At 39.7% G+C, this 14,514-nt stretch overlaps 1 protein-coding gene across 1 annotated transcript; it reads right to left on the minus strand.

Moving 5' to 3' along the window:
- Positions 1 to 4,467: 4,467 nt before the first annotated feature.
- Positions 4,468 to 14,380, minus strand: CHCHD4 (coiled-coil-helix-coiled-coil-helix domain containing 4). The gene is made up of 3 exons (XM_017820658.1): positions 14,225 to 14,380; positions 12,210 to 12,308; positions 4,468 to 5,633 (listed from the first exon to the last, which is right to left on the minus strand). The coding sequence occupies exons 1-3, from the start codon at positions 14,244 to 14,246 to the stop codon at positions 5,344 to 5,346; spliced, it is 411 nt and encodes a 136-aa protein (XP_017676147.1). The 5' UTR covers positions 14,247 to 14,380; the 3' UTR covers positions 4,468 to 5,343.
- Positions 14,381 to 14,514: the final 134 nt, after the last annotated feature.

Genomic DNA, 14,514 nt, shown 5'->3' on the forward strand with positions numbered 1-14,514 from the left:
AGCTGCACGTCCCCTTTACACAGGTGCAAACTGTGCAAATTCTCACCTTAGCTCTGAAGTCCTATTGCAAAAACTCTACAATGAGTCTTCACTCTTCACACACTAATGACACAATAAATATTGCCACTGTTCTTTTGTCTCGTGGCTGAGCGATGAGAAACATTCTGATGCACCACTTTCATGTGCACAGGTCTGAGTTTTCAAAGAGAATTCCAATCCAGGAGTCTGTTCCTGCATATTGGCACTAGATAGCAGCTTTATGTCAGGTGTAGAGCTTTCATGGTCAGTAAGGTGGAACAATATACAACACACATTCTGGTAGCCCAGATTCTCTGGCTCTTGGCTCTTCTGCATTTGAAAAATCCTGAGTCTAGCTCTGAAAATATTAACTCCAATTCTTCTGTACCATGGCCTTTATGAGAAAAATAACAAACACTGAGGATATTTCATTAATTAGCTGTGCAGGTAACGCTCATAATAACATCTGTACATACTCCCAATATAAAATACAATGGTTATCAACTGGACTAATTCTAAATCAGCTGCTTCACACATAGCATGGGAAATGCTAACAAGCATGGGATCTGACTACAAAATTCTGTCAACCTTTGCTTGTTCCATGCAGGGCCAAATTGGAAGACTGGATCCAACCTAGTCCATTAGTTTAGGTTCTTTAGGAGAGTGCAAGGAGAATGAAGAGATGGCCCCTTGAGCCAGGTAAGGGAACAGAGCCAATACCTGTAAGAAGGAATGTGATGGGCTATAGGGGAAAAGGAAGCAATACAGTATTTGGGGATGCATGAGAAGGGGACAAAACAAAGCAAAAAGAGCAGTGTGGAGGCAGGAACACTCATAACAGTAAGAAAAAGGTCAGGAACTACAGATGTAGAAATCAAACACCCCTCTCCCATACAGCATCCTATGAAGGGAATGAGTGCAGTGTGAGGGGATGCTTTCACCTTCTTAGGAAGTGTAAGGAACTTGTAATGTTCAGAAACAAACAAATAACTGAACCTGTCACCAGATCTGGTACAACAAATCCTATGTCCGTGTACCCTTCACATCAGTATTGCATCATCTGGGCTAATCTGCCCTGTGCCATCACCCCAAATCCTCCTGTGCTCTTTGGTTTGGCTATAGTAGGGCCTTCCTGAGCTGTCAGCTCACAGATCATCAATACCAATTTGTAACAAGCCATTTGTAGAAACAAATACATTGGTGTGAAATTCATTGCTTCAATGTAACTTCTCCACTCCTCCTCTGCTGGGTGGGTCTTCTCTGAAGTTCCAGTATCACTAACAAAACATCAGCTCCAGAGGGGTTAAGAGCAGTTGAAAAACAACTGCAAAAAGTTCAACAAAATAAAATCATGTACAATGAAGAGAGTTGACTAAGAATAAAGGACAAACTGTTGGTAGCTTCTCTACTCTGTCCCACATTAACACTGCTAGAACCTTAATGAGTTAAAACAAGAGTCTAAGAAGCATATATAATCCTTTTTTTACTTCCCTAAGAATGGGAAAGTAGGTTCATTGACGTGTGATCAGATAAGTGCATCAGATGAACAGGAGACATCGCTGTCAGGTTTAACAAGGGCATTCTCAGTCAGAACTGCATAGGATATAGATCTTGTTTCCAACATAGCCCTGCCAGATCCCCAGATCTAATGATCCTTAGAATGAACTGCAAGATAAAAGTCTCCCTCTAGCCACCACTGCGTTCATCATTCCTGTTGCAGGGAGGAAGGAAAAAAAAGGTTATTTTCGCATCTGAAGCAAGTTTGTATCTCTAGGAAAGTTACTACATACAAGCTCAAGTCAGGTCTCTGAAATCTACTTAGGTTGTACTGCACAGAATAGCAGAACAAATTAATTAGTAACTTCTAATTCTGAAAATGCAATTTAATCTAATTTTAACTCATTTTCAGTACTTGTTTATATTTTAGAGTACATTTTATGTTAAAAGAATCACCTAGAAGAGATGAGTTTTAGAGGCAATCATTATCTGCATCAGGAGATGTGATACATGCACCACTGATTTAAGTTTAAGTGGATTGTAAGCCCATCCTTGCAAGCAAATTATCACAAATGATATATGAATTTGTGGCCTGCATCAAGCAGGGAATTCCAGCCAGCTGATAACAGTCCTACCCAGCCTCCAAAACCACAGCTTGTTTCACCACTGCACCAGAATGACAATGGTGTCCAAAAACTGAAGAATGGTTAAAACTGAAAAACTGAATTATTACATAGCAATATGGTAGTACATCTAGAAGTGCTTAATGTATTATTAACAGTTCCTTTTAGCTAAACTTTAATAGATGTTTAACCACATTCAGTATATCAGTTTTTATAGGACAGATCAAATAAAAGGTACAGAATTAAATAAAGAGCAATTCTTTCCTAATGAAGCTTCCCTTCTCCCCCTGCAATGACTACTTTTGACTTGACACAGTAGCATCCATGACTTGACAAAAGTACCTGATAACACCATGTATAAAATTATTACAAAACAACTCCACCAACACAATTGCTCAAAAACATTTGAATCTACTACTCTCTCTCCAAGAATCAGTAGCTCAGTGATGGCAGACAGAGAACCAAGACATTATTAATCCAATATATAAATAAGAAACATGTTAGAACAAGACTGCAATATGCAGCTCTAAGTTCTGTTATCCACAAAATAAAAATGCAACTTTTTATCATCTGCTTATTTCACAAGTTTGTCACATGTTGCCAAGGATCATTTTATCATCTTTATTATATATTAAAATAACCACTGGATGATTTGAGCATGCAATTATAAGAGGAAAATCATGCAAATAAAGCAATGCTGGGAAACAGGAACAGGAGTTACATTATCTATACACTGACAACTGCATTAGTTTACATACTAAAAAAAAAAAAATTCAACAAAGAACTCTTTAGGATTAGAGCTATAACTTCCTTTCTCAAAACACTTTAAACACATTACATAGTGTTTTTCAGTTTCTGATGTAAGGCCCTCACACATATCTCACATTTGCACTGGATGTAGCACAACAGGTTACCAAGCCACAGCAGTCAAAAAAAAGCAAATCCATCCTAAATAAATGCACCTTCAAACATGTCGGATTTTATGCTGCAGTTCCTTCTGTCAATTTTAGGTTCAAGTCCCTACTTACTGCAGTCCAGGATTCTTGCATTTTACATTTTGTACACAGATGCTACAAATACTGTTACAGAGGATGAATCCAAACCCTGTGGAACACAGAGGCAACGTGGGAAAGAAAAGCACAGCAAAAAAAGAAAGAGGAGGTAACCCGTTGTTAGAACAGAGCACCCCTTCACAAACCGCTCTTGCTTCCTCACAAAGAATGCACTGGATTTCCATTTGAACAACCAAAAGCTTGGGTGCATGTGATTTTTTTTTTATTTGGTGCCCAGTGTTTATCTATTGCCTAAGATTCCATTTTCCTGGTCCAACTCCCTAAGTGCCAAAGTTTATCTCCGCTGCTTTTGTGCCTATTTACTCAGGTTAACTTGGCATTTGGCTTCCTACGCCTGAGAGAGTCACACTGAGAAGTTCTGTGACACTTTGTTTCTTTGAAAAGCAAAGAGATGCCAAGAGTACCTGCTATCTCTGCCCTCAGAGCTGAGTATTTGTCAGCTGCTCAACTGCCCACAATTTTTTTGGAAGATCCAACGGCTGCAATACAAACAGCTCAAACACACTGTAAAACTTAACAGAAATTACCCTCCAATATTCGGAAACATCAACAGTAGCACCAAAATAACTTATGCAGAGAAGATACCAAAAAGCTCTATGGAAGTACTATTGCTGAGCACTTCAGACTGCTGCCCACAGAGACAGGCAAGTGTTTAAACACTGCTGGACTGACTGGGCTGCATTATTGACACTACAACTTTTTATGCTTTGGTTGAGGTAATCAACACATAAGGAGAGAAAAAAAAAACCCAAACCAAAGCAAACAACTTTGTAAGGAACAGTTGCTGAAGCCAAAGGTACAATTTCTTTCACAAAACAATTCTCACAAGCCATGTTTTGCTAGGAAAGACAAACAATGTAGTATTCCCTTATCCACAGGTATTAAACTGTAGTGAATTACTATTAAAGTATTTGTACCTTTTAAGTAATTTTCAAATATTTTAATAGCAGTTCAGGTTCTCTGTAGTGCTGGTTCACAATCCAGTCTAATATAGCTACTGAAAATGCTTAAACACTTTAGGTTTTTTATGCCTTCCTGACTGGGGGTGAGGAGAAAAGAATGAGACAAGAATAAAAATCTGACAAGCTGGAGCAACTGATCTATACAACCCACAAACTGAATCAAAGTCCGCTTACAGCACAGAACAGTTCTCAAAAACAAACAAACGAAACCCCCAAACCAAAAATTACAACAACCTGCCCCAAACCAAAAAAACGAACAAAAAAAAAATCCCACAAAGACACAGGAGCTTCCAATGAAGGTAAAAAGTATTTGCTTTTTAATATGCATTTAAGTCACAGTATCTATTTTGAGATCATTACACCAGGTAACAATTTATTGTATTCTCAAAGTATTTTACAAGTGCCCATCTATACATTGAAGGAGCAGGTACTGAAGAAACCCAAACCTTGTGGTTTCAGAGCAAAAATAAAGCTAGTGACCAACATTCTTTCCATTCATCTTTATCATCAGTTGCACAACACACTATTTTTAAAAATGCAAAACCCATCACAATAAGTAAATCAAATCAAAGATGTGCATTTCAACATTTTTCTGGCAGTCCTGATCTGATGCCAAGACTAAAATGCAACCATAATCTAGTTAGGACCATTTGAAATTATTTGAGAAATTCTGGATTTATGCCATTTTCAATGTCCTGTATCACTCTGGCAAAAAAAACCCCAAACCTAACAGCTCTTTAAGGAAAAACAATCATTTAATGCAGCTTCTATTGATGGAACAGAATACATTCAAAAAGAGCAGCTATTGATCAGAACATACTGAAATGAAGACAGACCTGGTGTACCAGTGAAAATTTAGCTGAAAGCTATGTATTTCAAGACATTATTCAAGTCAAAACTCAAGGAAAACTTGAGGGTAAAAAACAGCTGTTAAAGTATTAACTGTGTCTGATAGCAGGTTACACAGTACATACACACACTCATTCCTTCTGCAGTATTTATTTGCAAGGCTGTAGCTCTGAGATTTCTCCTTCGCCAATAAATTATTTACTATGATATAGTGCACAGAACATGGTGAAACATTTCCTCACTACTCAGGAGACAGACACACTGCAAAAGTCCATGTCTCTGAACATGAGAAATGGAGACGAGAGCCTCCTTGCATCTTCATTAGCTAGATCCCTTCTCCTCTTTGGCAGGAGAGGCCTCCACAGAAGCAGCTTCCAAATCTTTGCTGGACTTCTCTTCATTTTCATCCTCTTGAGGGTAAAGATCCGGGTATTTTTGCATGCATTCCTGCATGGCACGGAATTGGTCCACACAGTCTGATCCTTTTATTTCTTCTGTGCTATAGTGGAAACAAGAAAAGGCTGACTTGAACTGTTCCCCACAGGGACCACTAGCCATTCCACCCAGACACGGGCAATTCCAATTGATATCTCCATTGGGCAATATCAATCCTGAACAAACAAGAGAGAAGAAAAGTTAAGCGCTCCTTCCAAAAATTGATTTAATTCAGTGACAGCTTCTAGGTTGCAGGTGAACTGAAGTACTAATAATGCCACATTAGCTGTGTAGCTTTAAGCTCGGTAAACACCTTTCACTTCCCAGCCAGTCTGTTTCTCTCTCTGATCTGTATAATCCTTTAATAAGCACAAGTGAAATTAGTTCTCTATCCATCTCTGAATTAAGTCTCTCTCTAGACTACAGGCCACTGAGACTATTCTAAGGGAGCTACAAAACACATAGAAGTCAAGTCAATCCACTTGCCAGACTCTGTCAGGGGAACAACAGAAAGCATTAAAATCATGTCATACAAGTAATAAGAATTTAAATTAAGGCTAGGAATCTTTTATATCAAACTGAATGGATGAATTTTTCTCTGTTTTTAATGAACTCTGAAATACTAACCCACAATTTTCCCCCTTCAAGTTTGAACTGGAAGACCACAATTACAACAATAAAAATCAGTATATCTGTAAAACACAGATTAAGTCACGTGCCACAGAACACAAGGAACAGAGAACAGAGCATGCCAGCCTGTCTGCTTGCCAGAAAACAAATTGCACTTCAGATCACAACTGAAAGGGAGTTAAGATTTACTTAAGACTCTAAACTGGAACAGCTGCTGCTCTGGAACAGTTAAAGCCACCATAGAAATACTTCACTGATGGAATGGCAAGGTGAAGATTTAAAGGTCTAGGTTCTTTGAGATATCAACTGATTTGCACAATGAAGGTCAAGAGCAAGCCAGAGAACTTCTTTTCTCTAAGTTTTAGAAATTCAATATAACAGAGTTGGTCATGGGGGCTTCTAGAGTCTTTAAAAGATTTCTTTAAGGCAATACATCTCCATTTTCTTTCTCTATCTTGTATGAACACACATACAGGTATGTTCATCTATGAAGAACAAGAGCAATACTGTGCTATCATCCAAGCTGGTTTCTTCTCCATTTGAACAGTTTGCTCTCCTCCTCTTTAGCAGACTTTCCTAACTTCATCTCCAGGTTGAGTTTCTGCAGAAGCAGACAGCATGTGCATAAACCTGAAGTTTAAGCACTTTCCCTACAGAAGGGGGTATTAAAATACCACTGGCAGAGCATTAATTCTGATTCAAACATGAAATTATATTTAGGGCCTGATAAAACTTAATGTTACCTAAAATACTGCCATGGAATGCAAGAAACCAATTTATTGTCTTTGTCCTGTGGGATCATGAAGTTCCAGTTTTTCTCCCAGGTGCAACTCCTTGGACACCAGGCTGCAATATCATGAATCTTAGACTGGTACAGCAAAAGCAGCTCAATCATTTATTGCTACATTAGAAGGAATATTTTACTCTAATTTGCAATGGATCAACGATGTGCTTTAACTCAGCCAATGCAGTTCAGCAGAAAATTACACTGAGTCAGTCAAATCTCGGTGTTGCTCAGACTTGTTTTTCATTACAGAAAGTAAAAACCTCCTTAGTGTGATTTAGTCAACTACAGTAATATTCACATTTTTTTCAGAGATCATGCTTTATTTGGCAAGAGAGTTTTGTAAAGTATCTCTAATAATCATTTTACTGAGAAGATAAAACCTAGTCCAGTGCATCAGGGCATCTCTAGCTGCCTGGATGAAAAGCAGCACTTCTGAGACAAGAAAATGGGTGGTTGGTGCCAGATTCCTCATTGCCAAAGACTACATAAAGCAGAAAGAAGTTAATCATACAGTACAACTTGCTTTGTTAACTAGATTTTGAAGTCCAATATGCCTCCCTGCTAACATCAACCAGTCATTTTAAAGTCATTTTTATAATACTTTGAAAAGAAAAAAATACACGAAGTTTTGAAATGTTCCTGAAGACACTACAGCAATAAAATTACTGTAATATAATTCTCTTAAAATAGATTTCTCCTTTTAGAACCAGAACTGCCTCGTAAGCATGCAAATTTTAACAATATAAAGAGTTATCCCATAAACAATACATCCTATGATATCACAAGAGCATTGACTTGCACCTATTTGATCCCTGAAATAGCATCAGTTCCAGATGTTATATGCACAGAAATCATGCTTTAAAAAAACCCAAGCAAAAATACAGATGAATAAGGCAAGCATTTCCTCCCTGACAATCACAGCAGAGTTCACACGTCAATGAGTAAGTGTATCAGCCAGCTCAGAGCACAATTAAATCGGAAACACATTTCAGCCGCCGCTCTCCCTGAATCACAAGCCTGCAATAGTCAGGATTACTATTTTAAAGTAAAACCGAATTAAAATTTGTTTCAAATGCAACCTGAACCTCACTGATTCAGTGGGTTGTAATCTACTTGAGCCTGCCCTTGGGGAAGAAAATACAAGGCTGTTTACATCACAGCAGATCCAGGTTTGTGTTAACAATCGATTGCTGACATCACATAATCTAATCCCTCAGGGCTCACGGAATCTGTTAATATCATGGATGGAGACAGGTCCATCTGCATCTTTGTCAACACTTGTCTTTGGACTTGCTGTAATGAAGTCCCACTGTTGTTCTGAGAAAAGTTTCTTTCCTGTTATATGACAAACATTTCAGTAACAAGTTTATCTGCCAGTGATTCACAGTATAAGATGACAGACACATGGGAAGCAGGAATGAAAGGGACACCACCAGTCACAAAAACAGTCCGGTACATCTGATCACTCATCAAGTTATTTCTTAAAAGAAATAACTTCATCACTCCTCTGTAGAAACCACATTAAAACTGTCTCTAAAATAAGATGACAGGAACAAGCCTGGAAAAACAGAAGGGAAAGACCAGCAACAATCTGTGTCTGAGGTCCAATTCCACAAGTGCTTTTAGCCAACTTTCCCATCATAGCTGTAATGCTAATAAAAATTACTTTGCATGCATAGAACTCATCAGTGCCTTCTTCGTATAAGCTTAATAAGAAATTATTCTAACTTATGGCAGCAAAGATCTCAGGAAAAACAGGGATCTTTCATGTTTAAATTCCGCCATCTGCAACACACAGGACTAGAAACGAGCTTTACAGTAAGAATGCTATTTCAAAACTGCTGCAGTGAATTCTTAATTTGTTTTCATCAGCCACAGCTGTCAAGAGGCACATACAGTGAACCATGAGCTACACTGCAATATGACATGCTAACTTAAACTTTTGTCTGGTTTGCCTGCCTTTCCATTTCGCATGGCTTCTTTAATTTCAATGTTTTTGATTTAAAGCAAGTCATTAACATTTTGCTTACCAAAATCTCCTAAGTGATACAACAACAAAAAATATTGATAGAAATAAGAATACTACACAAATTTATTTTCTCCCAAGGGAAACACAACTCATGTTTTCCTGAATGATCTACTGACTCAAGCACACTGCTGAAAGAGTAATGTATGTTAATATCTGGGGCATAATGAGAACTTAAAAAAAAATACCAAACTACATGTTTATCTTAAATATGAAAAAGGCCACTACAAAAACCCAAAATTTTAAACAAAAGTTTCAGATGTATTAGAAAACAATGCAGATTATGGTGGATCTGTATAATGAATCTATTCTTTCCTAGGTATGACTGGTCTGTATAGCACAGCAGAAAAGATGAGAAGAGTCATTCCAGTTAATTATACAACAGAATTTGAACACTGGAAACCGAGTCTTCTATTCAAAGCAGAAGCTAAATCAGAAAAGCCTGCACATTACGTTATGTACAGCAAATCTCTTTCCAATTTTCACTTAAATAAAAGCCACGCAAGCCACAGCTGCTGCACTTCAACATATTCCAAACCATTTCGCCCCCAAGTTTCACTCCCATTAGATGCAGCTACATTCTGTGGTATGTCAATTGTTTCTCTGTTCTGATCTAATGCACTGTAGCCCTCGGTCACTCAAGTGAGTTTTCAGAGAACCTATAAAACATGGCAGTAACTCACCACATGCTAAAAAACCCTCAACAAACTAACAAACAAAAACCAACAACAACATGCCCTCCCCAAACTTATTAACAGAACTTAAATATAGTTTAGTTTGTTATTGTGAATCCCACAGACATACATTGTCACTGTAAGGTGTCCCTGACGTAACAACCTTCTGGCTTTCTGCCTTTTCTTCTCTGCTCTGCTGCTGAGGAAGCAAGTGACCTAACATGCTATAAATGCAGGATTGCTAGGAAAAAAACCCCTCTCCTCCTCACCACAGCCTTTCCATATCCAGCAAAATACACATAAAAGGAATCGATGAGTGTGGCATTCAAACAAAAAGGAAGTGGCTGTTTTAATTTTGACTAGTTTATTACCCAAATATATGGCACAAGACTATATACTTGGGGTATATGCACAACTAGGAAAAGAGTCATTTAGGGCAGAGAGGTGGGACAGGAGACAGAACAAAAAAAAACCCTCTTTAGATGTACAAAGAGAATTGTTTGCTATGTTCACATTCCAAATTTTGGTAGTATGTCTGCCATTATGCTAAGTCTATGATGTCCACTGGAGATGAACACCCTTCCCTTTCCTCTTAAAAGACAGTGTCAAAACCAGACGTTTAGTTATAAGGCCAATATGAATCCATGTGCTGCAGCATGAATGTACTTAGCTAAAGAGCAGGCCACTTTGTTTAGCTGTACACCACATAAAGTGACTGAACAGTAACAGTAAAATCTCCAAGGGTTTGTATGTTCTCCAGATGTGATATCTAGAAAAAGTAGCTTTGCTTTATTTTTCAAGCAGTCTCCAATTTTCAGAGGAAACAGAAAGCCACAGAAAAGGAATGGGGAACTTAATTCTACCATCTGATCATTAGAGGCTGTTAACTCTTCACTTAAGAGACAAATTTTGGATTTCAAATTTGCCTGAGAGGAATTAAAAACTCAGATTTTGTTTCATTTCCACATGTAATACTGACAGGAACAAGTACTCCTCAAAATGAGCTCTCCTCAGACACTGTTTGCCAGCTAAGGATGAACTGCTTTAGGTGTATCATTTTTAGGTTCCATCTTCCATTTTAGTCAAGGCAGTAACAGATACAAGTGTCACAATGATTTTATTGTCTGCAGGGGTCTTTAGCCAAAATCTTTGGGGGCTGAAGCACCATTCCCATGGTGAAGGTGATGACAAACACCAAAGCATAGACTGTTTCCACCAAATAGGCAGTTTGGGTATTAGGTCTTAGCCAGCAAAGCAACCTACCTGAAAACATAAGGTAGGATTCCTGACAGATACTAAAATGCACTTTTTAAATAGCCTTCTGCAACTGAATTTCTCTCATTGTTCTCATTTGGGTCATTATAACATTGAACAGACTAATCACTGCTGATAAGCAAAACTTTTAGTTATATAGTTGACTACATTCAGTTGTAACGAGGCCAAAATAGGCCTCATAGATAAATGCAAAATCACTTCACCACAAATCTATGTAGAAAAAAAAGGTATTTTAATGACTCAGGAAGACATGATTGAAATTACACTATGTACTGTATCAGCTAACAGAAACCCTGTGCACTCCAGCTGCTAAACTGTGCTTAAATGCTGCCCTCTAAAGGTCTCAGAGCCACTGGCATAACTTTCACTTTCTAACAAAATTTCAAGAAGAGTGAAGAATTTACTTCAATCTCAGTGAAGCTGAAACCAATGAAATCACCTCACACAAAGTGAAGAGGCTAAAAGACCTGCAAACAGAGACAATTAGAAAAAAAATAATCTAAATTTGCAGATGTTCATGATAATTATTAACCTAGGGCAAGATTATATAATCATCATGATAGGAAGATTATATCATTTACCCATTAGAAACAATCTAAAATAAACTCTGTGCAACCAGAGTATTATGAGTCTTGGTCTCAGAAGTATTTTGCTATCTTAAATCTTTATTTGCAGGTTAGATCTACTTCATGTAAGACCTTCAATCTTCACTGAAAACTTCCATCTTTTCAAGGCAAGATTATTACAGTTGAAAACTCAGTAATTTGAACTTACCTGTTATGTACCATTGAAAGACATTACTACTAATTATTGATTATATTGCTATGAGTATAGTACAGCACTAGCCAGACATAACTGGCCTAAAATCAGATATTCAGAGATCACCAAATTACACAATTTCAGGGGCAAACAGGCAGGTGAGCAACTCACATCAATGACAGTGGTACGTAACTCATGCCAGTTTCTCTAAAAATTGTGTGGTGTCATTGAAAACAGTGAAAAAATACCAACATTTTCACTGATTCAGCTCTAACTTTGTTAATAAAAGAATAAAAGGGAAAGGTTTTTCTGGATATCCCTGGCTAATAACCAAGACTAAAAGCCATCAAGTGATTATTTGAACAGGCCACTGCAAAAAAATCATTACAAGTGTATGAAAAAAAACACCGTAAGGAAAGCACGTCATTTGTGACGCCCTAACTTGGCAGTTAAAACTACCAAAAGTTTGGGTGTTTATGTGCTGCACAACCAGCTGCCCTCAGTGTTTAAAAATTAAGAATTTTTACCTATTTTGTTTTCTTTTATTGGTTTTACATGTGATGTACCACTCTTTACTTCCATTCTTCTCCTCACTACTGACCTTGTTCTTCGTAAGGGTCATCTGGGTCATCTGCAACCAGCTCAGCACTGCTCGGTGTCTCATGGTCCTCCTTGGTCGCAAATATAATTCTGTCTTTTCCTACCACACAGGAAACAAGACGTTCAGATAAATCTGAGACAGAACGAGAGTCATTTACAGAATGGTCACAAGGTAATGAGATATTCATCGTGATGCACTAATGTTAATGGTGACTGAATTCTGTTGTACTTAACCATCATCTTCAACTATTGGCTCAGTGGAACTCATACACACTGAAATTCTATTCTTCTAAAGTTCCAATTTTCACAGCAACGTCCTGTAATGGCTGCAGATCACAGTACAGTTCACTGAACTTTGAAATTAAAAAGCTGTTTCAAAACAAGCTCAAACTACCCTGTTACCAGGACTAAGACAATGGAGTTAGACTAAAAAAAAAAGAAGAGGGAAAGAAAAAAACACACTAAATAACTGTTCAATAGGATGCTTATTAATAACAGTGCTCTTCATTAAAGACTAGTGTAATATTTTACAGTAATCATCTGAATTAAATATTGAAGAGAACCATCACGGTGCAGAACTAACTATACTGACAGGTGCTGTGAACATTCCCAAGGACAGAAACCCAAAAGAGAATACTTCCTGCTCTTGGGCCACTCTTGATTTAACCAAAAAGTTCCATTGCAGGGTGGGGAGGCTTGGCTGGAAACCTGAGTGGTTTTCTAAAAACTCTGTAAAACTGTAACAGACACTCCAAGGCAGGCACAAGCAGAAAAGAACAGCTACCTGAACCTCTTCTCAATGCCCAACTGAGTGGTCATCGAGCAGAAAAAAAACAGTAAAGTCCCCAAGAATTCTCCCAATTCATAAAGTCACTACAGTGACTTGGTGTATTAGAAATTAGGATCTTCTGGCCATGTGACCTCAGCCAGCAGAGGTTCACTAACTTCCTTTACTTTGCTCAGTAACCAAACATGCATTTGAACATGTCCGAGAAACAAATACATCAAAAACCTTTTTAAAAGGGAAACAGTATTCTGGCAACTCTGCATTGTACTCCAGCAAACTTTAAAATATGGAATGTTAACTTATATAAATGGAATTAGAAACAAGTGAACTCTAACCCCTGTCGCTGTAATTTTGTAGGGTTGCATAAGGCATCTTACAGATCTCGAAAAACTAAATAAAGGACAGCATAAAGCATAAAAGAGGTCCATAGGTTATGACTGCCTCACCGCGGTTTATAACCAGCATTCATTGTGCCAAAATTTGTAACTTAAAAACGGCATTTAGAACTACAGAATGGCTTTGGTTTGGTTTGGTTTTTTTTTCCAGTTTGAAAGTTTACATTTATCCACTTTGCATTACTTAAGAAGTCGGGGATATATACACACGTACATCCATATATATATATATGGATGTATACATATATACCTATATATATACAGAAAAATATAGATATATATCTCCCATTGTAAGAAATGGTCGAGCCTTATAAATACCACAACCCGTACAACACGATACAGACACAGAAAGCTCGCGCTCTGCCCCCCCCGTCCATCTACCGCGTTTTCCTTAAGAAGGCAAAACGCGACACCTCTGGCCATTAAGCTACGCCAAAAGAAGTAACTTTAACCCCTGCGGGCGAGTGCCATTGCAGGACAGGGAGCCGCCCGCACTCCGCAGCAAAATCCGGTCCCTGCGGGGCTCTCCCGCCGCGCTCCGGCCCTTCCCAGCCCGCGCCCGGGGCTCGGCGCCCTCCCCGCCTCATGGCCCCGCCGCGCTTCCCGCCCTCCGCCAGGGGAAGGGTCGGAGCGGCAGCGCTGCCCCCGCGGGCGGCTCGCGCGCCTCTTCCCCCCTCCGCCTGCGCCCTCCCCTCACGAACGGGCGGTCAGTCACCCCTCGGCGCCCTCCCCTCACGAACGGGCGGTCACCCCTCGGCGCCCCCACCCCGCCCCGGCCGCCTCAGGGCGAGCCCGTCCCCGCCGGGTGACATTGAGGAGGACACGCGGGCGCACCTTCCTGCCTGCAGTAGGACATGGCGGAGCCGGCCGGTGCCTCCCCCCGCAGCGCGCCGCGCACTGGCCCCGCCGCTCCGCCGCTCCCGCACGGCCCGCACCGCTCCGGGCAGCGCCGCTCCACGCCGCGACCTCCCGCCTCCGGAAGCGCCTTCGCTGCCCGCCGGCGGCCGCTGACGCACCTCCTGAGGAGGGAGCTGCGGCTCCGCCAGGCCCGGCCCCGCCGCACTACAGCTCCCGCCCGCCCGGCGGGAGGAGGGAGGAAGGCAGGGAGAGAGGCAGGGAGAGAG

This window comes from Lepidothrix coronata, unplaced genomic scaffold, assembly GCF_001604755.1.
Source record: "Lepidothrix coronata isolate B3197 unplaced genomic scaffold, Lepidothrix_coronata-1.0 Scaffold84, whole genome shotgun sequence".
NCBI lineage: Eukaryota > Metazoa > Chordata > Aves > Passeriformes > Pipridae > Lepidothrix > Lepidothrix coronata.

Coding starts and splice junctions, on each gene's coding strand:
- CHCHD4 (XM_017820658.1), bottom strand. CDS start 14,246: ATGTCCTACTGCAGGCAGGAAG. Junction 12,309..14,224: donor GTCCTACTGCAGGCAGGAAG/GTGCGCCCGCGT, acceptor CCTGTGTGGTAG/GAAAAGACAGAATTATATTT. Junction 5,634..12,209: donor TGACCCTTACGAAGAACAAG/GTCAGTAGTGAG, acceptor TTGTTTGTTCAG/GATTGATATTGCCCAATGGA.